Here is a 27,225-nt window from a genome sequence, read left to right as displayed (position 1 = left end):
TTAATTTTCAGCAGTTCTTATTCAGACTTCATGCAACAGATCTTTTTCCTCTCTAAAAATGCTCTAGGTAAGTCACAAACACTATAAAAGTTACACCAAAAGTAATGGTAAAGAGACCTTTTTAACTTACAAATTCCCAGTCTTTTATGCTGCCTTACAGGACATGTTAGAGAAGTTACTTTTACTTCAAGACTGAAAGGCAAAGAATGCAGTACAGTTTGAATGTTAGGCAGAGATAGCACATACCGAAGAACACCAATCCACAGCAGCTTTGCCTCCTTTTCTATCACTATCAAACCTCATGCCAGACATTCTCCCACTTAAGGCAGAAGAGGCACCTTAAAAGCTGCTTGGAAAAAAGCCTATTTTCTAATCCAAGGAGAATTAGAGGGAAGCGTTCAGGCTAACAGGGAGGACTTCCAGGTCATACAGCATGCACAAGATCTTGAGTTTGATTTAGTTGCCCAAGCAACTGACAGGAAAGAGGTTTGGAACAGATATCAGGAGTGGGATTGGTTAAGGTAACTGGAAGAGGAGCCCAGCTACAGGGGCCCCATCCATGGTAGCAACAGGCACACTCCGTTATGGAGCATCAGTGATGCTGTATGTTACAAAGACACTGCATCTAGACCTTGCTGCACTGGTGCACTGCAGCTTTTAGAAGAGGTTTCCTTTATCAGTGTAACAACTTGCCATATCGTGCCCTAGCTTTTAAAGATAGTGCCACAGAAAAAAAACTTTAGACTCCTAAATGAAACCATATTTTACCTTCAGTTCTTTTTGTAGCTTTATTAATTCCTCATTTTCCTCATTTTTGCTCATCTTTTGCTGCCAGTCAGTGTTGCTCTGGTTATTCAGGTCTCTATATTTCTGCTTCCATGCTTCCAGTTCTAGTCAGTACACAAAACGATGTTACAGAATGTGTAGTTTCAAATCCATATTTGACCTCGGTCACACCCTTCTACTAAAGTTACTTGGATTTATCAGCTGTTACCACAAAGGGACAACAGAACCCTTTAACCATTAGATGGTTTTTATGTACTATGTAAAATTAATGCCTAAATAACAGTCAACAATATAAACAGAAATTTAAAGCAGCTATCAATACATCCAAACCAATTTTGCCTCCCTGCTTCCTTTCCACAGAGAAATTACCCAAAACTAATCTGTTGATCTCTTCTAATTTGGCTTCAAGAACTTGTTCTTGTTGAATCTGAGTCTGTTCTTGTTCTTCTAGTGTCATCCGCATATCTTCTATTATTTTCTCCTTTGCACACAGATCTGAAGATTTGAAAATAAACATGCAAATGAGCCCCCTCCTAGTTGCCACCATTCTCTCTCAAAGTGCCTTCGTTACAAGTAGTTTCCCCCATTCCCTGAGATCAAAAGCTCTATTAGAAAGAAACGGAGCACCTCTACTCAACTATCCAAATCCAGAATTCTTGAGTGATTCTCATCAGCTCGGTTTAGGTGAACGTTACAGCGTTAATATCAGTCAGACTACAGCTTGTATTATATGGGAAACTAAGCATTGTTCAACTGCTAACCGTTCATCAACCCAGCAGAAACTGCTATTGTGCTAGGTCACGTTTCACTGTTTGATTTTGTTAAAAGGGCTGACTAAAATGGCAAATACCGACATTTAATAAGTTAACACTGACAGAGCAAATCCACACTCTCTCTGAGGCTTCTGTTTCTTATATACAAAAGCAAAGAAACAGTCTCAGAGTATCTGCTAATAATGATTCAATAAAAATCAGTTCCTGACTGTAACATTTTCATGTCCGGGTTGGAGTTTCTTAGTATTTTAGAATATAAATATACAAGACTCTCCAAATCCATTAACGTGACAACTCACTATGTTACCATTCCACACCAAAAAAAAAAAAAAAAAAGGAACGTTAATGGCTTTTTCTGACCTTTACGTGTTTTCTCATACTCTTTGGAGACTTCTTTCAGCTTCTCATTATTCAACTGCTCCTAAATATCACATTGAAAGCAAATTAACGAAAAAGTGTTGAAACAAGCAACTGTACCTGCTAGAAATGAGTAGCTTTTCATTTTGAGCTTTAATTAGTAATGTAGTATTTAAGATAAACAGTCCAGAATAAATAAGATTTTTGTATGGTGTGAAGGAGCATTCAAGTGGATTAAAAAAATTGTTTAGAGAAAGACATTGCTAACATATTGAAGTGACACTAATCAGAATCAAGGTATTTGGTATTTGCAGGTATTAAGTATTCTGACAATGTCCTACAGTAAGAAGTTCTTTAAACATCTTTCATTCATCCATTAAAACTAGTTTCAGCTGGCTACTCTTATTTTTACCCCAATTTTTGTAAGCTTTCTCCTGTCACATGGAAAACTTGCCTCATTAATGGATTGGTTAAAAAAAAACTAAGAGCAAGTAAAATTTTAAAAAATAAAATACCTTTTTAAGTTGCAGGATTGTGCGCTGTTTAACCTCTAATTCTTCACTAAATTGGTTTTTTATTTTCTGAAGTTCATTAACTTTGCTCCTCAGGGATTTCTCCTCAGATCGCATCGCACATACCTGTAACGATGCACGAAGACAGCAAGCAAAGCTAACATTTAGCTATAAGCCTTTTAAAATCTCTGTAAGTTATCTAAATAATCAAATACTTTAATTAAAGAGTCAAATTTTTGCAAGCATCTTGGCTCAATTTCAGGGGCTGGATGTGCATTACACCATACGTCCTCCCTAGGGAAGGATTTTCACCACAGAACAGAGTATTACACTTGGGGGGGGGGGAAGGATGGGGACCAAAACAAAAAAACCCAAACAAACACACCACACTGAGGAATAGCCTAATCATATGATTGATGAGATGACTGACATGAATACAAATTCAGTTGTCCTTTAAAGAAGTTTTTTGACCCGTGATCCCACCCACCCTTGCTACTTCTCAAACGAGGATCATACACTGGATATTGAGTAGGAAAAGGTCCTCAGATGTTGGGCTGCTGGGGAAGACAGTAATACTTTTTTAAGGCCTCACTTTCAAGCCCAGACTCTTGGAATAGTCTTGTGGATTTTAAGTTCTTGTGATATTCCATGAGGTTTTAGTTATCAAGCAGTAGGATTTCTTAAGTACTGACAATTAACATTAGTAAAAGTTATTTCATTTTTTCATTTCTCCTCCCCAAGCTTAATAGAAAACATAGCTCAGATTTTAAAGTCTCTAGAAGTTAGTGCTTTCCTTTGCTGATTAATCCATCTTTTCGTCCCAGAGATCAGCATTTCCCACAAGTCTGAAGTCTGAGGCTTTGAAGACAGCACAAATAACAACATAAGGCTACTGTTGTTATAAAGATTATAAAGTCCTTCTCCATAACCAGATAAGCCATAGTTTTCACAAACCTTTTTCAAGTATATTAATGAAATTTACTTACTTCCTTCAATGTCTGTACTAATCCGTGTTTTGACATCTGGTCTTATCTTTAGCTTACAGCTCAAAGGCAAAGTAACTTAAGATTCACTGTTACTCTAAACGTATCACTCAAAATAGCCTTATAATGGATCACTTTTAACATTTGTAGCTTGAGATTTATGCAAACAGGTTTTAACAACAGAATGCCAGGCATAGACTTGCAGAAGAAACATTTGGCCTACAGCTACTAACCTCTTCTTGCACTTGATGAATTTGTTTCTTAGCATCAGAAAACTTCTCTTTCAAATCCGTATATTCCTCCTCTTTCCTCTGCAAATCTTTTTTCAAACTCTGTACAAGGGCAGAGCTCTCAGAAAGATCTTGACGTAGCCTTGTGTTAGAAATTAAGAGACATAAATAACTTCAGTGTTGCACATCTCAAAGAAACAGCTTTTACATATTGACTCAGGCTCTTTGACTGCTTGTTTTATTCATGAATAGAATCTCAGAATTGTGAGATCAATGACAAGCTTCATAATTTTACTTTTGGATTTCAGCTTCTTATTAAATGATCCTGAAGTAACAAACTGCTCAGGTTCACTTCTGAACACTGCAATCTAAAAAAAGTTTTTTAAAGCACAGTAGAGCAACCATTTTTATTATTAGGTGTCATTACAGAGTAACAAAAGGAACAAGAATAATGTCAAGTAAGTTTAAACTTGATATCTACGCCCCAGACCTTGTAAGGATCAAAATAAATAAAAATCAAAAGAAAATAGAAAAAACAGTGACATTGGAACAAATACTCCTGCTACAAGTGCTACAAAGTAATTAAGAAGTTTGATGGTTTATTTTTAAATGGTCCTATTTATTTTAAAAAGTTTACAATAAGACATCTTGGATTTTTACTTTAAAAATAATTAATAGAAGTTTTTTTTACAGTCTGTAATTGACAATACAAAAGAAAGCCTCACAAAATGAAAACCTTTCAAAGCTTTACAAGTACAGGGTCAGGGATCATAGAATCATAGAATCATTAAAGTTGGAAAAGACCCTTAAGATCATCCCCAGACCTTCATGTTAAATTGTTCTTTAGAGTATTCACAGGTACCCACAGCTATGGCAGTACAGAAGCCCTAGTCAGAAGTAGGGCTACACAGCATCTTAAAGCTGTTTTTACATGACTGCAATTCCTTCACCGTATAGTAATATCACCTCTCAGACACATTTAATCTCTTATTTCTTAAAGATTTAAGAAGTAGAGGAGGCTGGGGGAAGCCCTACCCTCCTACACCCATTATTCTTTCAAGTTCTTATAGTTATTCTAGGTGAACACAATCTACTATTACCAAAATCAGCTGTTTACTCCCTAGGCTTTTTTTTACCCTTTCTTCTTTTCCTTTTGACCATTCAGTCCTTTCCAAAGAAAACATTGCCTGTGTTTATACAAGTTACAGGATATAGCATTAAACTATATGTCACTTCCTCCAGAAAGGGTATTCAAAATAAAATTATCAGAGATCTCCAAATAATTCTTCATTTCCCTCCATGGTCCTGTTTCCCCTTACAACAGTCCAACAACATTTAGATCTCTATTTTTGGAAGAATATACAGACACGTGGGGAAAACATAGCGTGAGAATAGGCAAATATAGAATTCAAGTAGTGTATTAAAAATTCTTAAATAAGCACTTTGGTTAATAAAGTTGATACACATGTAAATGTGTTATGCCAAAATAAACTGATGTTCACAGAAGGTAGATTTAACTCAGCCCTTTGAGAATAGACTCAGATTACCTCATTATTTACTTACAATTCTATAGATTGCATTTGCTCAGCCTCATTTTTCTCCTTTTCCTGAAGAGTGTCTTTCATGTTCTCCAAGCTGTTCGCCAACCGCACAACTTCCTCCCTCAGATTTGCTTCTTGATCATTTGATTCTTTCAGTTTTTTGTCTGAACTGGCACATTTCTCTTGCAGAGCTACTGTATTACTTTCTAGATTTAAAATAATAGCTTCTTTTTCTTTAAGTACTTCTTCTAACTGTGTTACATTGTCTTCTTTCTCTCTAAAAGCCTCCAAGAGGCATTCAAGCTCTTTTATTTTTCCCTTGTAGCTGGTAACTTCCTCCTCAAACTGTGCAATTACTCTGTGATCTTCTGCAGCCTGTTTTTCAAAATCCTGGGCTTTCTTCTGGATTTGCTCTTGTAACTGATTAATAAGGTCTTTTTCCTTTACAGACTGATGATATTGATTTTCAGCCTCATTTAATTTTATTTTTAGTTGATTATTATAGTTCTCAGTATCATCAAGTGATTTCTTTAAGTCTTCAACTTTTTGAAGTAGTTCTTGAATCCGCTGACTTTTTTGTGAAGAAGCCTTAATAATATTTTTGCATTCTTCCCAAATGCTTTCAATACTGCAGTGAAAGGAGCTCTCCCGTCTCAGATCTGCTGTAGAAGCCGTTTGGGACTGTGTACACACAGGACTCATTTGAGCTCTCTCTAGTTCATCTTTTTGGGAGTTTAAGGAATCCCCTAGATTAAGTACATCAATATCCATAGCATAAGACTCTAAGTGACATTTATACAACTCATCTACTTTGGATTGCATTGTTTTAATTTGTGACACCTTATCAATTATGTTTTGTTTTGCACCTTCTACTTCGTTATTTAGCTGAATAATCTTTTCTTCTTGTTCTCTGTTTACAGCTTTCTGTTTGTCCAATTCAGAAACAAGCTCCTGATAGTCAGCTCGACACCCCTGAAGTTCTTCACTTAAGCCAGAAGCCCTTTCTTCAGAAGCAGAGAGCTTGAGATGCAAGTTTGTTATCTGCCTACTGAACTCTTCTTTTTTGATTTTTTCTCTTCTGCATTGTTCTTCAAGTGCAGCTAGCTGACCCTCCAAGGTTTCAGTTCTTTCCTTCAGTACCAGTATTTCTGCATAGTTCTCAGGAATACTTGTTTTCACATACTCAGGTCTCTCTTGCTCTAGAGAGCCATTTTCCCTGCTTTCCCTTGTATCTCCTAAAACAAAAACAAAAACCCACCATACAGGTTGATTAAAATCAATAGTACAAGTCACTAGCAATACCAAATAGCAACTACTATGTGCAAAATGGTCATGTGAAAGCCACACCCTCATATCATATGCATTTTTGAAGTCTCGAATTAGTTAAAGCCCTCTGAACTGTTTAACATGCACTAGGTACCTCTTAGGCTTCTAGACATAGTTTGCAGCAAGGTGTTCAGAAGCCTTAAAGAACACTTTGCCATGGCTCTATTCCAGCTTTCTACTCTGCACCACTAGTAGAAAAACCAAGCTAGTCTTACTAATTAATATGTAGTAATACCCGTGAGCTAGATAACAGATATCTAGTTTCCACCTTCGCTGGTTCAACAATCCCTTTAATACAGCTAGCGATGACCCATTCTACATTTAAAAGAGCAATGGTATCGTATACTTTTCTGAGAAGTTTCATTCACACTCAATATCCCATTACTTTAGAAATGAAGCTAAAAATCCTGCACAAATTTTTCACTTAGTGTTTGGGACCTTCCTCTCTTCTCTTTTTTAATTGGTTTCTGAATTAGATACAGGGATAACTAATTATGCCCACACCTAACGTGTTGCATGTAAAGTTCTCCCAGAAAGATATACAACATTCCATCACAACTCCAAATTTCCATAAATATTTTACTAGCTCAAGACTGGTCTTTCCTTAAGTAATGAGCAATTCTAACTAAAATCTTGTGCATTTCACCACCTTCAGAATTGACTGTTTTTCACATGAGCATTTTAGAATCCAACTATGTCCATTTAGTAACGTGCATGCTATGTTTTAGTATTAAAATCAAGCCTGACTATCTCTAAGGATTAGGTCCTCACAACTGTGTACTCCACGGAATACTATGGGTTCTTGAGTACTGCAACTACAGTAAGGTGGAGTGTGGCAGTCATATCACTTTGGGAGCATTAAGCACATGGGTATATGCTTACTACATGGAAACAGCCTCTGAACAGATCCAACAAGCTTTATAGAGTCACCAAATTTGAGTCACTAACAAAAAGTCATACTGAAGCATTAACAATAGTGTTTTCCAACTCAATTCAGGTTTGGTGTTTTGATTCTTTTTAGAGTGATCAAATTCCACAGGACACTTTTTTTCTCCTGCTTTTCTGTACCTTTGCTGTTCTAATTAGACATATCAAGTGTTCCAGCTAGGTCAGACAGAGCAGCAGCTTTACTTCACCTTGTAAAGCCATGCTTCTAAATGCTTCAAGATAAAAAATTCTGTATTGGGAAATGGTTTTCTCCAAAAGCCCAGCTGTGCAGTCTCAAGAAACCATATCAGACAAAATACTATATATTCCTCACACTGGGCATGAATTTTTACATACTTCACTAAGAGGGAGAGGCAAAATACTTCTTAAGACATATTTTGTGATCTAAGTTGGCAAGATGAAAAAAATAGCAGAGCTTAGCCCAACAACTATAGCAAGAAGAGAATGATCATTCACAAGAGAATTTAGAATTGATCTAGATGCTTTGTATTGACAGCCACAACCATGCAGCAAAGCAGGATAAATATTAGTGCAAGAAGATATGTGATATTTAGTCTAGAAGCTTTTTATGTAGGAAGTAATAAGAAAAAAGCCCCACCCCAAATATGGGAAGCAAGTCCTAGAGAAGAGTATAAAAACCTGAACTTCAAGACAAGGTAACCTATCTTCTCCCCAAAGAAACTTTGTTCATAGGCCACTAACATATCTCAATTCTACGAGAAAGCCATCACAGCGTAGCTGTGCTCATTGTTGTATTGTGCCAAGTACATTTAACGAGAAAGGTTAAGTAATAAGCATCATCATTGTGGAGCAGCTAACAACCCAGGTTTTGAATCAGATGCCTTATATTCTCAACACCCACAAAATAGACGTATCCAACATGCCTGAATAGCCTGTTCTTCCCAACAGAAAAATCTCAGTGCTGACATTAATTGGCACTGCTAGTTATCCACTTTAATTTCTTATTTGAAAAGAGCTATCACTTCCCTATTTTTGGTTGTTTAAATGAGCTTCCATCGTGAGATTTTAACAAGCCTACTACTACCTAGCATATCAAGGAGCCTACGTCAGCTTCATTTCCCACCCCCTTCCTATAACAGTTGTATAGGTGGCACCATCAAGCAGTCATGCTCGGATCCAATATTCATCCCAACCAAAGATGATAGAGACAAATCAGAGATGCATCTGGTACAGACACACAAGCTTCTCTTAAGAAAGACTTCAAGTGACATTTATCTGAACAAGTTGTAAAAACATCAGAAATGCCCTACTGGATCACACCCCATCAGTTGACCTAAAGCCTAACATTTTACCAGCTTTTGCTACTGTTGGTAGGCCTGGCCACTTCCTACAGCGCTTTCCTGACACAGGATGATTGGGAATGGTGGAGGAATTTGAGAAAATACATCCCTGCTTAACCCTTTCAAGTATCTATGTATGAACCTGTTGGCTGTTTGATTGTCTAACCACTCCTGGAATCTGAGATTTATTTGCCTCTCCCACCTTCTAGGGCAGCAAATATTATAAGTTTGCTACCCAATGCATGAAATGCTTTGTTCCATAAACTAAAGCTGATCTTCTACTAGACTGAGTGCTCCCTTGTTCTTTCACTGCAGAATGTGATGAATGACAGTCCAGCATTCAGCTTATTCAATATCTGTTTCCTCAGTTTTCTGTGATAATGTGAATTTAACAAGTCTCCTTTTAACATGCCTTATCCATCTTTATGGGGATAGGTATTTTCTGCTTCCCATTTTTACTCTTACTTCTCTTTTTCTATTTCACCCTCACTCAAACAATGCCTGGAAGATTTTCTTACTTGCACCTCTTCTGTAGGAGGAAGGCAAGAAAGTAAGGGACACAAAGGGAATACCTTTCACCCTTCTTTTGCATATGCTTTCCACAGTTCTGTGAGAAAGTGAAGCTCAGCTGTGTCCTGAAGTCAAGTTAGAGGCAGGTAGATCTTACAAATACCATTTTACACAGGTCAGTCCCATATGGCTCAATCTAAGTCTATTAATCAGTAAGATGAAATGCATAACGTAAGTAGTTCTGTACTTTTAAGTTTCACCCTTTTCCTTGAAGGTCTTCAACTGCAGCTAGTTTGTTCATGCCTTTCTAAGACGACTGGTAAGCTCACAGATATAGCAAGGAAAGCAGAGAGTAGAAATGCAAACTTGAGAGCTGCACAAAATATGCCGCCTGTGGACTTAAAGTAATTTTACTTCCATTCAAGCGGAAAGCTTTTCTCCTTTGCCAGCACTGTCACCTTGACCACATGTCAGTTCACAGCATGCATACAGAACGAAACATCAAGTTTCACAGCACATACTGTGTGACTGAACAATCAGTAAATCATTGACACCTTTGATACCTGCTTAGACCATTTTAAAAAACTTGAGCAGGAGATGCTGCTTTCCCACACGTCCAGCAACAGCAGGCTAGGTACAAAAAGAACTGTTAAGAAATTGCTTAAGGACTACAGCTGGGTCTGCAAGTACATTAACAGATGAGAAAAAGCAGAAGAAAGGAAAGAGTCTAAAAACTAACTTTTATTTGAAGCATTTAGAAGTGAACAGTGTAAGACCTTCTGCAAAACAGATATTTACATAACAGTTACTTCCATTTACAGTTTAACATAGCAGATTTTCTCCTTATAACGTTTACGCTTCACAGCTCTTCGCTTCTGTTCTGGAATAGTAATCAAGTTTTTTTGGAAGACCCCCTGTTGAGTGATGGTAGAAATTGTACCTTTCTTTGTAGGTGGCTCTTCTTCCACAGTAGGCTTATTTTCAAAGCAACGTTTTCTTCCCACTTCCAACACAGTTTCCTCACAATCTTTGAGGCAGCTGCTTTCAGTCACTTCACTAGAACTCTTTTCTGTCAATTTTCTTTTAATGGTAGTTACAGTGTTGTCCTGTGTTAAAAAGCTCAATTACTTTGAAGTTTTACAAAGTGAGCACTTAAAACACTTCGTAACCTTTTATATGCAAATATTTTTACAAAACTATCTGGGTAACATGTATAGCAAGTGTCAGAGGAACAAGGTAGTTACTTAAACCAAAAGCAGGTACACCTTTAGATACTAATATGCACAATGCTTTGCACTGTACAGAAAGCAGAGCAAGAGATTAAGAAACTACAAAATGCAAGACTTGCATCTAAGAGAAGTTTGTTTACCACCTGAAAACAATTTCCAGTGTCAAAAGAGTTGAAATTCAAAATTTTGAATGTCAAAAGAGATGAAATTCCTGATTTGTTCAAAGGGTAAATGGTCAGCTCTACAAGTTCATCGCTTTATTGTCATAGTTGGCAGAGTTGGGAGTTCTGACTGTCTTCAGCAAAGCCACAGATCTTTTATCAACACAGATCTGATGCAATTTGAAAGCCTAATCATTTGTGTCATACATAGTTTAGAGTATATCTTTGACTAGGAACAAGGTTTCTTTACTTGCAAGTGGCAAGCCATGCTGGTTGCCAAGGACCAATTACTTATCTTTAAGTACTTCATTAAAGAAATAATGTATAGAACAGACTTGAGGCTTGTAGTTATATTTTAAGTTTCATGCCACACAGTCTCATAGAAACACTGGACAGGGTTAGAGCCTTGCTCTTGGAAGGAGTAGTAATAGGAAGCAGTCATCAGAACTCTTATCACTCTGGGAGCATTCAGGCTATTGAAAAGCTAAGGCTGCTGTGGGGCAGAGAGAGGGAAGAAAACACCAAGTCTAGCGAAAGCCTTAAGTTTACAGTGGAAGAGAGAAATGGATCGGAGTGCTGACTAAGCTTCATTTAAAATGTTCTCAGAACTACTTCAGGTTACTGGACATCAGGCTCAAAAAACTCAGCCTAACTGAATAGTTTGTTTTGGGTTGGGTTTTTTGTTTCTGTTTATTTTTTTTTAAGCCTGTACACATTCAGCCAAGCTAGCCTTCTGGCATTCAGCAGCTAGCAGCAGACTAGCCAGTTGCAAGTTTTATTAATCACATCAGAAGAGATACCCTGGCCATCCACTCTTAGTTCAAACTCTGCTTAATATATTCATATTATTGCTCTTCCTTAGAAAGTGTGTGCATGCATGGTAGTGTGGGTGGAACACACTGATTTCTGTTGTCAATTTACACGATCACTGTCCTTCTCACACTACTAACTTCAATTAAATTTGACCTTTTGCTGCAGCAAGACTTTCCTTCCTTCATCTTCCATTTAGGCAAATATAAATATGCAATCCCTCTATTCCTACTGCTTAAGTCCTCCTAGTTTGAGGGTTTGGGGTTTTTTTGCCTTTAGAGTAGCTCCTCAGAGTCTTTTCTACAGTCCTCCAATAACTCCAGATCACTGCTTCCAAAAGCCTCATTTTTCACACACACCCCCGCATAGATTTTGCTGTAACTTCAGTTTCAATGCCAATTTCACCTGCTACCATTTCAAGCAAGCAGCAATTACTTACAGAAAATTTCCATTTTTTAAAATGGTTAAATCCATCATAAGCGTAGACTTAGATTTTTTGTATAAAGAAAATTGAGATGTCTAAGACTTACGTAGTCTTTTACAGTTTCTTCTAAATGGGATATCAAATCTTGTAGTTTTGTAATAACATCATCTTTTTGCTCCACAATGTCCATTAGTTCTTGAATTCTTTTGTTCTGTGTATTCATTTTCTTGGAAAAGAAAGAATAGTAGTTCAGTCAGTGTTAAATTGTTGAACCATACCATACATTTAGAAGCAAGATCAGTTAAGCTAAGCTTGAAAGCTAGAAGTGTACTATAATAGCATTTTAAGCTATTAGAATTTTGTATCAAAGCAAATAATTTTGCACAAGTTTTTCCTTGAGAAAGTTACCTCAGTTGCTTCTTTAAGCTGCTTAGCAGACTCATCAAGTTTAGTCATCTGCATTTCGAAGTCTGCAACAGGAAAATAAGCCTGAATCAAATAAGCAGCCATTACATAGTTTACTCAGTAATCCATTTTGCCAGATCTTATGGTACCTCAGTACCTTTTGAGTAGATTGATTTATTTTCACATTGACTTCTAATTATAGGACACATTTCAAAAGTTGCTTAGGTTTTTTGAGTAGGAGAATTGGGCCTTGCAACCCTCATAATACACGGATCATGTCAAGAGACTTGTGCTGAAATCATATTATGAGGTATTGCTACTTTTTCCTCTATGCGTGTTCCCCAAGATCCCCACTGCATCAGCAGTGTGGGGATTATTGTGACATGTGGGGATTATTGATTCTTGATTTCATGGTTATATTGTAATGTTGACATTTTACCCCAACAATTCACAAATCTGCAATTGGCAGTTTTAAATTTTGTCTTAAAATTAAATAACCAAGGCCTGTGGAATATGTTCAACTTGAACATAGAGAAGACAATTGGTTACCACCGCTATACATATGATTTGGTTCCAAAATCCTGCCCAACTAGTTTCTTATTTCTGTTTTACAGTAGTGATTGATTTCTTTTTTCTGCCTTTCACGTCACACTTACACCCAGCTCACCTTTGGTTTTCTGTGTCAGCTCTTCCTCAGTTTTGATTAGTTCATTGGTTTTCTTTATCAGTGCTTCTTTGGTCTTACTTAGTTCAGCGGTAATTTTTCCCAGTTGTTTTTCAAGCCAAAGTATAGCTTCCTGTGGGTCCTCTAGGGACACAATGTATCTGTGCGCTGCTTCCGCCTGCTTTTTGATATCGATGACATCATTCTGCAGAGAATCAATAATGCCTTCAAGACCAGTGTAGGTGCCTGGCCCCATGGTATATTCTTCATCCTGAAAGATAATTTAGATCCATTAAGAAATGGCAGATAATTACACAGTAGCCATTATTTCTACAGAAAATTTGGAAGACCATTATGAATTCAAACATATAAGCACAGTTAATTCTGACTACAAAGCCATCGTATAGCTTCATCTGCAATTGGAGCGCCAGTTTCTGTCTACCTTCACACACTAGTGTCCAATATCAAAAACTAGCTACTTAATTTTTTTATAGTATTTAATGACCCACCATCACATTCCCTTTTATATCATCACAAAGGCATCCCCTCCAAATTTATTTTAAAAGCCAGTATTTTATTCAATGTTCTCATTGGGTCAGAAATACAGCAAGCAGTTTTAGAAGAAGTAATACATTGAAATTTTCATATATCAGTAAGAGTTTGAGGTGAAATAAGTTTGTGGTAACTTATCAAATTAAGTTGTACTCAAAATATTTCTGCTATATCTTTCCTTTTTTAAAAAACCAAAGGGTTCCAAACTCACAAGAGCCAGCCTCAAGTTAAGAGTCTGTTTATGGCTTAAGCGTGTATACAATTCTCATTGCTTCAGCTGTAGCTACAATAGACTTAAGAAAAAGTCTCTGCGACCACTCCAGTACAGTCCATATACGGGCCACCCTACGAAGTCAGCTTCAAATACTTTAAATAGGCATTTAAAGCAATAGAGCTTGTACCATAATTGCAGTTTTCCCCCCCAATTTCTTTGTGTACAGCAATTTGCACTTTGTGTTACAGAAATGCAGAAAGGCCCAAAGATTCCTAAGCGCATGCCCGAGGCTCAGCAAGTACTTCTATTGAACGCGATAAACATATCTTGCTGAGGATACAGTTACACAGCGTGCCATTCCTTGAAACCATCCTTCCAACCCTTGAGACATACTATCACCATAACATGTAGTTAGTAAAAGCGATGTTATTGGGGAGGGGATAAAAATACCAGAGGTCCAGCTTGTTCACTGCAAGATTGATCGTTTAACTTATTTCCTTCATCTGTGCTTTTATTACAACTATTTACAAGTTCCTTGAAGATTTCCAGGCGTCTTTCAGAATTTTCTTCAAGCCGTTCTCGTTCGTGAGAAAGGCACTCTCTGTAGTAAGAAAGCGTAAGTCAGCTGAAAGCTAGCCAGTAGGAGCTGCTAAGGAGTTATTAGTACAGCTGCCTATGAACACAGAAATTGTGTCAAAACAATAGAACAATACACAAAATGATGTTGCTACACCAAAATAGAAGTACACTTCCCACACACACACCTGAAGAATGAGGGGGAGACAAATACACAGTTTATGGATAGCACTTAACTACAAGCTTTTTTCTAAGCTTTTTGAGCCATAATACCTGTGTGGAGTATCACTAACACTGCAATAATCAAATACTTCTGCAAGTGTCACTCTTTCTATAGACATCCTATCACAAAGCTCTTCTCTTGGGAGTGCTCTACAGGAACACGCACTGTTTACAGATTCCACTCCCGCCCCACCCCTGCAAATCAAAGCCTTTCCTGAACTCAGTCCAAACAGAAACTGATATATTAACAGTATTAACAGGGGCAGTAAGTCTAGCAGAAGAGTGTGGGCTTTTATGGCCAAGAGACAGTTCTGAGAAATAAATGAGTTTACTTTCATTTTTTTAACCAGTAACTTCAAAACCACTTAAAGCTAACTTACTTGAAATCTACTTCCCTCTCAGCAAAATATTGGGTAAATTCTTGTGTCACTTCTTCACGAATTTTCAGTTCCAACAGTAACTTATTCTTCTTTTCAGTAATAAGTTTGTTCTTCAAATCTTCTATGACATTCAACAGCATCTAGAATTACCATTATTATTAGTTTTTTCATGAAGGAATAGTTTCCCAGAAGCAAGATTTTTCCCATTCCTCAAACACTACAACAACACTTTACTCTTCCAGGTGGCAAAAGTTCATGAATAAGCTAATAAAAGAACTGGTAGAATAGAATGATTCATGAATAGATTGAAATATCTGTTTGATACTACCACACTGAGTTAGAAGTTTGCACAAAGTAGGCATTTGCAAAAGAACATTAAGTTTATTACAAGAATTCTTGAAGTTGTCTTAAAAAACTGGCTTATGCTCCACAGGATTTGGCTTTTGTTTTCCAGATGCTCATTTTTGGGGCAATATTAACAAAACCTCCACAAAACAGACTAAGTCCTCTGTTCCCTCCTCGTCTTTCCCCAGAAGCGACCAAAACTGCTGTTCCTTTAAAACTGGTTTTCAGGGTTTTCTTGTGCATAGAATACAAAGGAAGTGTCTTCTGTATTGCTGCTAATTACAAGGTAATGCTGTGCATTGACCATAGCTGACCAAAAGGAGAGAAAGCTGTACCTGCAGTTCTTAATGCTCACTCTGTGTTTAGACACATTTCATAGTGTCTGTTGTGGGAAAACTCTAAGTCACAAGTAATCCCACCTTTGGTTCTTAACACTGGATTTAGGTATAATAAGAGTGATCAGAAAAAAAAAAGATAGGTGAGAGTATGTGGGAAACCAGGAGAATACTACCTTGCTTCAAGACTCCATACTAAACCAATTCTTAAAGTAGCCCTGGCACATACCATATATTCTTCCTTTCCAATAAGTACTTTAGTTTCTTCATGTTTCTGCACAGGTTCTTCTCCTGACGTACTACACTCTTCCTCCATCTCATCATCTTCAATCACATCTTCTAAGCTCTTGTCCCATAGGATAGTAGCTCTTCTGCTTGGGATTGGCATTTTGGTGTTACTAAAAAGTAATGATTCTCCTGCTGATTTCTGGCCAAATGACTGATCTTTGGGAAGAACAGATGTGTCCATAACTACAACCTACCCAGGAAATGAAGAACAAAGTCATTGGTATTTTTTAAACCTCTACTGGCACTTCCAAAAGATACCTGTTGCACTTCCCTATAGGTCTCCTGAGCATAGTACTCCCCCAGCCTATCCTCTGTTCAGAGGACTTAGACCAGTTTCCATCAAAAGTACAGAGGAGTTACTTTCTGGAATCAAAAGAAGGGTTAGACTATGAACACCAAGTTTCACTAGCTCGACAACCTCAAGAGGGTCACCACCTCATGCACCAGATTTCTCTTTTTCCTGTACCTCAAGTTTCTAGCTGCGTTACACAAATGTCCTACAAATTCTGTTTCTTGAACAGCTGCATCACCCCTACCATCTGCTCCTTCTAGTGTTGCAGGTGACCTGCTTAGATAAGCCCACATTCCAAAGGCCTGGATCTATTGTCCTTTGAACATATTTAACTGTCAACAGAAGTTATCCTCGGCTTCCATTAGCACTGCAGCACTGATCCCCAATACTTTTGTCTTCTGACTTTGCCAGGTTACAGATCTGCATTTACTCCTGCTCATTCTGCTTAACCACTGCCTTCCCACTGAAGCCTCTACGGACATAAAGGCAACCTTTCAAACTCTTTGGTGCTCAGTCTATTTTGCCAATATTTCAGGTGAGCAATATTCCAAGTTAAGATATAGTAGTATATGGGGCAGCTAGAATTGCTCCTAGATGAGAGCATGTTACGAGTAAAGAAGTTGTTTACCTAGATCTCAGGGTACTTCTTCCAAATATAGCAAGTATCCTGTTAGGCTAGACATTTTATAGGAATTATGAATTTTCAGTAAGAGATGCTCCCACACCCACACTCAAAAAAAGAAGTCCCAACAAAGCCTTTTGAGAAGCTTTACAAGAAAAATAAAGCCTGACTAGGAAGAATTGGAAAAGATGATTGCAACATAGGACAGAAAAATCCAGTAACTAAATTAATATTCTTAGCAGTGAGAGAACCTGCTCTTAAGTGCAAATCATAAGTGCTGATCAACAAGATAACTACAACACACTTACTTTTTGTGCAATGGCTGAGAACTTTAGCACACTGAGTGTTTCATCATACGCTGAAGCGCATTGGCTTATGTTTACTATCATGTATATCCTCCCCTTCCCACTGAAGAATCCTTGAAGGAAATGAGTCAATTTACTGTCACGAAAGGGTATGTGCTGCTGCAACCTTTAAAGACAAAAGAACAGATGACCAGAAGTTTAATAATATCCAGTCAGTATGAGAGCTATCCAGCCTGAATACTTAAAAATATTTATAAAGCAGTAGTCTTTAAATCAATTAAAATTGTTTTGGACTAGAGACAGCTGTCTGTGAAGAGACCATGTAGCTATTGTGACTGCTGCTTTAGTGATTGTCTCGGCTAGGCTATAGCAATACCATCAGTGGGAGCACTTAAACCAAAAGCACGTTCAACATCAGCCTAGGATAGGTCACATAACCTCATGCTACATCAGACTATACCCTACCTCTCTCTCTTCCTTTCCACCTTCATGAAGAGGACATAGCTAGTTCTAGGCATGCAGTTTCCAACATTATCAGAGAGCTCTCTCACTATCCTGCCTCTGAGAATGTACAATAGCCTAGGCGAGAAAATGAGCACACACCAAACGCATGGAGGTAATGCTCAGAACTTTTTCCCTAATCCCCCAGCAGTTTGGCATTTCCTAACTCTGAAGTTGTGCCCTTGAATTTAATAGCCAGTGATGTAGTTTTTGATGCTTATAGGAAATTCTATGAGAACTCCTAAAACATGACTAAGCACACACTTGCCACTGAATAGGTTGCCTCTGTTTTGGACACATGACAGCGATTCAGTTATATAAATAGTGCTACAGAACTCAGCAAACTACTGACAGTCCTGCTGGAATACATATACAGCTCATAAGTAGCTTTGCTGCAGGACAGATAAACAAGAATAATTTTAAGAAAGTTACCGCTTCCTATTCAGCTTGCAAGGGGCATCTATTAACACTAACAGATCATGCTTCAAAACATTTCTTCTAGATTGTTAAAATTCCAAGTTATTAGGATTAGAAAAAGACATTCTGAAGACATTAACAGCCCTCTAAGCAGCTGCTAGTCTTAATGCATCCTTCCTATCTGGAAAGAACAGGAAGATAAGAAAGACTGTAAATCTGTAGAATGTAGGGTTAATCAGGAACACATGCTAGCAAAGCTTTTTCATCTTAAGGTCTCACACTTTAAATAGGCTATCAGGAACAGTGTTATGGAGTAAGTGAATTTGGGAAAGCACATCCAGGCATATCAATCAGCAGACTGAGTGTTCATTTAGCTTTTGGGACAGAAAGAGATCTTCAAATTAGCACCTGTGGAAGCAGTAGGTCCTGGACAGTTACATCCAGCTGTGACTATATAGTGTACTGGTTTTTTTCAGTCAGCTAACTTTTTGTATTATTTTACTCCTATTTAGATCCCCAAGCTAGAGCACAGATAGTGGGAAGGCTTTCTTTAGTCTGCATAGTTAGCTGGATCAGGAGGAACGTGTTGAAGTTATATCAGTATTTAGAAAAAAAAAAGAGACAGATTTTGTCAAAAAGTGCACAATTATGATAGTGATGCTATGATGCTGATGAAAATTGTTACACTACAAGTACATAGAAAACAGGTTGTTCACAAGGGAGTACAAAAAAGCTAAAAATTTGACTCTTACTATGACACTAGTGAAAAGCTGATTTTAAGCTTATTCCCAAGCTAAGCTCAGAAGAAAGTTAAATTGCTACAAGCTATGATAACATGTTTAAGGGATGTTAGAATTTGAATGAAAGGGCAAAACAAGGCACCTTTAAAGATAACTTTTGTAGATCAACAAGACTTGACAGTATAGACTTTACAAGTCTACGCATCTTTTCTACCAAAATCTTAGCGTTCGCATTGTATATTTTAAACAGCTTTTTAGATGTTGTAGGCAATACCTAAAAACCACAACCAGTTTGCAGTTCATAAAAGGACTTACTTTGACTGTTGACAGTTCCTGAGTGCATTAATACACTTGCCTAGAGTCAAGAGAGAGGTGTTTATATTTCCACTCTCTTTCAGTCTATCACCTTCATTGCGGGTCTTGGTACATCTTTCTGAACCAGCAAGATCACAAATTGACAATCTGAAAACAGACGAGAAAAATTAACTTTATTTACCTTAGAACGTGCACAAATCTTCACTTTTAAAAAGAATCACTTTTCTTACGGGAAGAATTACTTGATCTTCATCTGCATGAACCCATCCATCCTTTCAACATTGCTTCCCGAATCGAATTTCGCACTACTTTCTGCCACACACTTTCCCAGCACACCTCTTATTTCAACCCCACCCCGTCCTCTTCCTTCTGAGGACTTACAGAATCACTGAACAGTAGTGGTTGGGAAGGGACCTCTGGGGATCATTCCATCCAACCCCCCTGATTGAGCAGGTACACCTAGAACAGGGGGCACAGGACTGCCTCCAGGCAGGTTTGAAATATTTCTAGAGAAGGGGATGCCACAACCTCTCTGGGCAGCCTGTTCTAGTACTCTGTCACCCTCACAGTAAGGAATTTCATCCTCAGATTCAGGTGGAACTTCCCGTATTCCAATTTACACCTGTTGCCCCTTGTCCCATCATTGGACATCACTGAAAAGAGTCTGGCCCCATCTTCTTGACACCCACCCTTCAGGTATTGACAGGCACTGATGAGATCCCCCCCTCAGTCTTCTCTTCTCCAGGCTGAACAAACCCAGGTGTCTCAGCCTTTCCTCATGCTTACATGCATTCAGGAACATAGAAGGCTAGCAGAACCTTGTGCTGAACAGAGTACACAAGATATAAAACAGCACTGCAATCTGATAGCTTGAGGTGGAGGGCCAAGTACTGTATGAATATAGTAAGTGAGGAAACTACCATACATGCATGAGGTTCTACCAGAGACCACTAGGTGTGTACTGCAATACCAGCACACCAACATGGAAAATAATTGACAACTTCACAGAAGAAGGGGGCTCTGCTCTGAACTTACTCATTGACTCGGGTCACTCGTGGTGCTCCGGAATCTTCAATTTTTAGTAGCTTAACCGTGAATATGCTGTGGCTAAAAAGAGAAGTTAAGTCAGCAGAGAAGTGATAAAGTAGACCAATACCTTCAAAATATCTTTAGCCTCCACAACATCCATTCAAAAAGTTGTCAAATCTGTCAACATACCTAAACATGCTCTCTATGAGATACAGACTTTTAAAGGGATATTTATGTAGCACTTATTTTGCCCCCCCCCCCTTTAAAGGGAATAAAGTTAACTGCTTTTGCTTGAAGGAAAGTATTTGATAAAATGCTGTTAGCTTTTGTACATGTTCATCTTACTCAAAGATTGAATCTTTTTGCCTTAAAGCATTGAGTCACATACTGCTAAAGAACATAAAAACTGAAACCTCCCCTCCTAAAAGCCACAAGCCATGTTTTAGTTTCTCGTTCCTCCCACACATCATCCTATGCCCAGTGTTATTCAAAATGCTTCTCACCTTCTGCTCGAACGAGCGTTTAGTTTCGTGCTTGCAATAGTCTGGTGTTTCAACCCGACTTTTAGAAGTCTAAAAGCTTCTCTAGAATCAGAAATCTGAACCCACTGCAGATCTTTAGGAAGAACAAATACAATAATCTTGTAAATATCATTATCAAGAAGAAAGAAGAGATTAGGGGATAGCGTATGCACACCAAGAATAATACATTAACTTGAGACATACAAATATTTTACCAAGCCTGCTTCAGACAGAAATTATATGATGACAAATAAGGTCAAGATTCCTCCTTCCATGGGAAAGGAAGGACAAGTATATCACATAATTTCATCCTATTAGCACACTAAAATATGTTCCATCCAAATTAAGTGAGCAACCTTAGCCTGAGCACTGAAAAGCCAAAAGGTAGGATTAATATGAGTATGAAAGCCCTATGTTCTCATTCCTCAAGGCAGAATTCTACCTGGACAGCTTCTCTGTTTTAGCCTACAATTTTGAGGAGGGGGGTGGGGAAGTCACCTGCATGTCTTTCAGGGCCATCAGCTTAACTGGAAAACACCAGTAAAGAATTTTTGTCTGCAATATGAGACTGTATTTTATCTTGGTTTATGCTACAGTAAATACCTACAACCCTACTAATAGAACTTAAAACATGAATATTATGGCCTCTGTTAAACTAGATGTCACCAAAATTGTACTAGAGAAACAACCAGCTGTGACCAAGAAAAACAAGAAAATCATTAACTGGCTTTCCTCAATAACATCAGGAACAGCCTTATGCTTCCAAGCTTTATTAAAAAAATTATGCTGAAGCATAGTGCAGAGCAGACTATTTCCTACTTCACACATTTTCTAGTCTTTGAATAAATGGAGATGGGTCTATTGTCCAATTCAGCTTTTTGAATCTATAGTTTGGCATATAAAAGATAAAAGCAGCAGGCCAAACACCTACCAAAAAGAAAGCCTTTAATCTAGAATTGATGTCTTGATTGTCCAAAGAACCTGTAACAAATCAAACAAGTTTCAAATCCTATTTTTCCCATGGCCAGAAAACCACTGAACAGTTATTTTGTGTTCTGTTAACTCCCTGCCCCCAACATTACAGGTTTGATAAAACAAGAGTACTGTAAAATGTAATTTTTAGTCAAACTGAACTTTCTCTCATGTATTCTCTGAAGTATATTTCTCTATAGAAAATCGTAAAAAAAAACCCTGTTGAGCCAATTGTAACTATAGTTAAGAACTTTCGGGGTTTTAAGGAAATGGAAAAACCCAAACTGCTAACAAATTTGTCAGTTGTTTTCAATATTTCTCCCATTTCAAAAAAATATCAAGGCAGTGGAGGGCAAGCAGGCTTTTAAGGGTTACAGTCAAGAATAAAGAGAAAATGCTATTAAAGGCACAGTACTTCTACGTGCGTAGATTGTTGCCTTTCATACTCAGGGTAGACATTTCTAGTGCCACAATGAACGCAGTTAAGAGTTTTCTAATCTAGAAAGAAATATTGTTACAGGAAGACTGAATTTTCAAGTTACACATTTGGCAATTTGCAATGTATTCTAATCACCTTTTACATAAGAACATCCCTTGATGTCTTGAGCGAGGCGTAGTGTTTTTCTTTTCTTGTCATTTGATACAGGCATCAGGAGATCATAAAAACATTCATTGTAAATCTCGAAAAATGAAACCCAAACAGAAAACTTCATGTATTTTTCTATACTAGTTCTAGATTGTTCCATGTCTACGAGTTCTTCGAAGTCTGCCAAGTACAAAATATTACAAATCATTATAGGCCTAGTGAAGTGAATTTTATTTTAAAAATTAAGACGTCAAAATTCATGTTACAGCAGCCTTCTAGGAAGACCATTGGCATTTCCCCCCGCCTTTCTTTAGTACCTGGAATTCACATGCTTACCCTACATATATGCAAGAGACACCTACTCTACCACTTCCTTTTCCACTTGCAAATTCTATCAAACACATACAGCTTGGTTAGAATGATTTAAGTCTCTTCAATATCTTTAGAGGACAGAGAATTAAACTGAGAAGCACACTTCATTCTGACTTTTTAAAGCAAACCTAGTATTTAGGTAGTTTTTAAATGCTAGATTAGGTTTATCTATTTACATACAGGTACTCTAAAAGCCTGTCAGGATACCACTAGGGCCTATAGCATAAGTAGTACTACTTTTCCTTGCTATAGTTTCAGTTCGTTTAATGCCCATCCAGGAATTCTTCTAACCATTTTATCCTTGTGGTTTTTGCCCAGGTAACTTGCTCACTCTCCAATTCACAGGCATATAGAAATGCCAAGTAGTCATTTTATTAACATAGGCCAGAATCCCTGGGAGTAGAAGTGACCCTGGAAGAAGGTCAGTTATTGACCTTAAAGTTTCTTTTCCAACTTTAATTGCAATTCTTCTATATTAAACATACCTTTAGAATCAGCTGGTGCTTTGTTGCTAGAATTATTTTGATGGTCTACCTACAACAGAAAACAGACTTCAAGATATATTGTTGACAGAACATCACCAGTACACCACCAGTTACTTTTGTATCCTGCTACATAGGAATACAAGGTAGCTGCAATAAGCCTATACAAAGATCCTGGCTACACATCATGCCTAGTTCGATGCACCTGTATGCTCCTATTGAAATTAGGAATTTGATTCAATTAGAACCTGAAACATTCATATTCTTTCTTTAATACTCATTCCTGACACTTCCCTTACATCAGGCCCTATCACAGTATATAGCATTTCAGTTTGCTGTACCGTAAGAAAACTAACCACAAAAAATAGAAGTGGGAGCCTACACAGAAAGCGGGTGATTTAACAGGATGATTTGCAGGAGTCCAGCTGCAGTTTACACATTACACAACCTGGTGAATCTAGAGAGTCCTAAAGCTTTTTATTACTGTTATTTTGCTAATTCAGGATTCCATATCTTACAGCTTACTAGGTCAACCCTCAGACACCGATGTAAACATAGAACATTCTTTCACTTAAGTGACCAACTTATTGCTTCATCATGCAGGCTGTAGACTTCCACAGTTGAAATAAAGCCTAAGTTTTAGAAAGAAAAGAAAGTTCTTCTGCTCTTTAACAAAACAAACAAAAAAGAAAAATAAAATAAACCCCTATAGTTAGAGCTCATGAATTTCACACACATACATTCTGTTCCCAGTGTTAGTTTTGGTTGGTTGGCTTTTTCTAGGCACAGAACTGCAAAGAAATGCAACTCATCTACCAAAACCAGTATGCCTAAGAGAAGAAACACTGATTAAAACACAGGTGTGGTTTGGGTTGCCCTTTTTTAAATGTTTAAATTTAAATTTAATTTAAGTATTTAAATGTTTAAATATATTTCATATAAAGCTGGGATTCCATAATGTGATTCGTGAAATATTTAAATATTTATGTAATCAAGACTTTTAGGTTTAAGCTTTACACTTGTAAAAACACCCACCCAGCAAGCTGAAGTATTGTTTTTATAATGAGTTGTACAAACTAGAGTGGACATATATGTGTATTCAAACACACATCCATGACAGGTTTTTCTGAAGTCCTTGAAGACTGCTAGAGCTAGATTTAACATATGCCTATGCTTCTGAAGTTAAGTCTTGAAGAATTTTGCTGCCACCTGCCTTCTATACTGGAGAAGTCCAGTTAACTCATGGATACAAATCCAAGTAACATATATTCCATCCCACAACGGCCAGAACACTCCGTTATAACTTAGCATACCATTAGGGAGATGGTTAATTCTTTCCACTAAAAAAACCCCACCCAAACAAAAAAACACTACACACCAACAGAAACCTACCACAGGCCACAATAATCCCTTTCTAGTTCCAACTCCTAGAAAAAAAAACCCTGAGCATATGCTATTATTCCATTAGTTTCAGAATTAAAACACACACAAAGAAAAAGGTGTATTTTTTACAAGCGTAAATCCCCCATAACTAATTGGACTAAACAGCTTGAGAATTCCAGACAACTCATAAAACTGAAGTGTATTTCTGGACTGCCCCACAGTGATTTCTTTAAGAATAAAGTCCAGCAGAAACGCATTTTAAATCAAATCTCTAGAAGTCCACTGGCTTTATAGCTCTTCTGTTTCAAAAATATTTTTGCTCCCTTTGAGGGTATTTGCCAAACTGGAAGAGGGAAACAACCTCAAAATTATTATTTTCTTTCAAGTATCCTGAAAAACAGTAAATTGTTTAAGGGAGCAGACCTAGTAACATGCATACAAATGGAGAGACTATTTGCATTCAGTCCTTAATAAGTACCAGGAACCTCAAAGGGTAAATTATCAGGTGCCCAAGCTATAGGGGGGAAAAAACCCAAAACAGAACGTTTAAATCCTGTCAAGTATTCAGCCGCAAGACTGAAATCCACAGAACAGTATTCATCAGCTCTATTGCTCACTTTACTGCTAATCTGAATAGCTAGCTGAGAGCAAATAGACACATCCATGCTTAAATACAAGTAGTCTCTTCCCATTGAAAAATGAAGAGGGTAACACTGAACTGTCTGAAGATGTGTGTACTCATCAGTATAGAAAATAGTGCTCCTCTACCTCTTTTGTTAGGCGAAGTATTGAACTTTTAATCGCAGTTTCTTCTTTCACTTGATCTTTAGTCAGCTTTATGTAATCTCTACACCGATGGGGTTTGACATCCATTGCTGTGTATAGCCTTCCTTCAATACTTTTAAACAACATATCCATAGTCCTTGGCAGAATACCAGCATCATCTTCTGTCCCTGTAAGCAGCATACAAAAGAAAGATCCCAATTATTACTGTGAACAAGGTAGACACATAAATGAAGACAGAAAGATAAGCAATTCTAATCTCAAAGCACACATGAGGAATTTGGAGGCCACTTACAGCACGAGACTGGTTTTTTTGTATTCTGAAGGTAACAGAAGTGACAGTGTTTTGAAAGGTATTTGGGTTTCAACAACAGCTCATGCTCTACTCCTTAGACAGCAAGGGGCATGACATAAAGCAAAAATTGCTGGGGTGTTCTGCATAGGCTTAGCCTTGAGGAAAAAAAAAAAAAACAACAAACCAACCACAAACAACAGACATTTAATAGAGATTTGCAGTTTTTCCACTACATTTCACAGGGTACCTTCGCTCTCTCTCAAGGAAGTAATCTTGAAATACAACTGCTGGCTGATCTCTCAGTTACATTCCTATACTAATTCCACAGACCCTACAAAAAAGTTCTAGAAGCCTTATGAAGACTCATTCCTTTCCCTGTCCCAGACCTTTTAATCAGAGCATACTACTTTTGCACCTGAAAGGCAAAAAGGAGTCAAATAAAAGCCTCAAAGCATGCTTGATCTTTCTAAATCAAGATGCAAGTTTAAAAAGGGTTCACTTAATTTTGATTTCTAAACCAGAGAGAAGTTGTCAAGGGGAGAGAGAGTGAAGCTACTGTCCTGTCTCAGACTCTGACAGCATCATCTTCCAGCCTCTGATGTAATTTCTCCTATTCCTGAAACAGATGGGCTTTTATCAGTTACAGCACTTGCTGTGTTGCCTAAGTCAGAACCTATGCAAAATCTGGTTGGCACTCAAACACCGAGCTATTAACCAGATAACACATTAAGTTAAAGTATTGTTGCATTACATTTGATTCTTCTCATCTCTTTTTTTTGTTTATTTTAATGCCACTTGTAATTCAACTTAACATGAACAAAGTAACAGCCACTGGAGAACAATGAAAAGTCCTAAAAAGACTGCTTCATCCTTTACTTAAGTCCTTTGCCAGTGACAGAATAGAGGCTCCCATGTAATGCCAAAGTGGAAAGGCTGTATTGATGATACTGGGAATAACCAGAAGATGAAATCTTAGCACCCAGTAGGCAACATTCTGCCCTGCCAATTCTTATCACAAGTTGATATTTAAGTCCTAAAAATATAATACTATGAAAAAGTCTCCAGAGTCTGAAAAGATGTGAATAAAAAAGAATTCTTGAAGAACCACACCACACAACACACCCCAAACTAGTCAAGCATGGGGGACTGTACATGTTAGGAATTTTGGTTTTTGTTATTTACCTATTATTTATTAAGACAGGAAAGAGCATCCTATTATTGCCCCAGATTATAACTGAAGACTACTGCTAGTACTTTGAGTTATCATTAATCCACCTAACAGAAGATGACATAGAAGACAGTGTCACTTCAATAAAGATCAATTTCATATGGCACAGAATTAATTGTCCTTCTACTACTCCTCTGCATAAAACAAGTAGCACATCATCTAGAACTGCCATTTCATTATAGGAGAAACTGTTTCCATGTGAAATCAAAACACCTTGTTTGTTAAAATGCTTTGAAAAATAATTAAGGAATGACATCATCTGACCAGAAAGGATATTGAGCTTTAACAGCACAGAAATAGTGCAACAGGAAACAAGGTCTCCTAGGATATTATTGATAGGCTTGGAAACTTGAGGCAAGACAGAAATACTTGGAAGTAATCAAACATGTTTAGAATTGTTTATTCTCTACCTACAACGATTGAAACAGACTCAAATACTATATGCACTGTCTTCAAATCAGGAATAAGATGCATATGACCTTCATAACAATAAAAAAAAAGAACAAAGTT

General features: G+C 37.5%; 1 protein-coding gene across 4 annotated transcripts in view; it reads right to left on the bottom strand.

Moving 5' to 3' along the window:
- KIF20B (kinesin family member 20B) overlaps positions 1-27,225 on the bottom strand; it is a 44,368-nt gene that overhangs the window by 12,542 nt on the left and 4,601 nt on the right. For all 4 annotated transcript variants that reach the window (XR_010374938.1, XM_064463763.1, XM_064463762.1 and 1 more), the window contains exons 7-26: positions 25,178-25,362; positions 23,030-23,078; positions 22,161-22,352; positions 20,597-20,708; positions 20,100-20,171; positions 19,065-19,211; positions 17,095-17,257; positions 15,814-16,062; positions 14,905-15,044; positions 14,177-14,327; positions 12,964-13,231; positions 12,300-12,361; positions 11,998-12,117; positions 10,208-10,373; positions 5,205-6,417; positions 3,645-3,783; positions 2,432-2,554; positions 1,920-1,980; positions 1,156-1,281; positions 769-890 (exon numbers count right to left, since the gene is read on the bottom strand). Coding sequence is in view for 3 of the 4 variants with exons in the window: in XM_064463763.1 (XP_064319833.1) it covers positions 769-890; positions 1,156-1,281; positions 1,920-1,980; positions 2,432-2,554; positions 3,645-3,783; positions 5,205-6,417; positions 10,208-10,373; positions 11,998-12,117; positions 12,300-12,361; positions 12,964-13,231; positions 14,177-14,327; positions 14,905-15,044; positions 15,814-16,062; positions 17,095-17,257; positions 19,065-19,211; positions 20,100-20,171; positions 20,597-20,708; positions 22,161-22,352; positions 23,030-23,078; positions 25,178-25,362 (3,860 nt within the window). In the remaining variant the exon portion in view is untranslated. The remainder of the gene's footprint in view (positions 1-768; positions 891-1,155; positions 1,282-1,919; positions 1,981-2,431; positions 2,555-3,644; positions 3,784-5,204; positions 6,418-10,207; positions 10,374-11,997; positions 12,118-12,299; positions 12,362-12,963; positions 13,232-14,176; positions 14,328-14,904; positions 15,045-15,813; positions 16,063-17,094; positions 17,258-19,064; positions 19,212-20,099; positions 20,172-20,596; positions 20,709-22,160; positions 22,353-23,029; positions 23,079-25,177; positions 25,363-27,225) is intronic.

The sequence above is a fragment of the Phalacrocorax carbo genome, chromosome 12 (assembly GCF_963921805.1).
Source record: "Phalacrocorax carbo chromosome 12, bPhaCar2.1, whole genome shotgun sequence".
Lineage (NCBI taxonomy): Eukaryota > Metazoa > Chordata > Aves > Suliformes > Phalacrocoracidae > Phalacrocorax > Phalacrocorax carbo.
The sequence above is the reverse complement of the archived record's forward strand: the minus strand, read 5'-3'. Positions and strand labels throughout refer to the sequence as shown.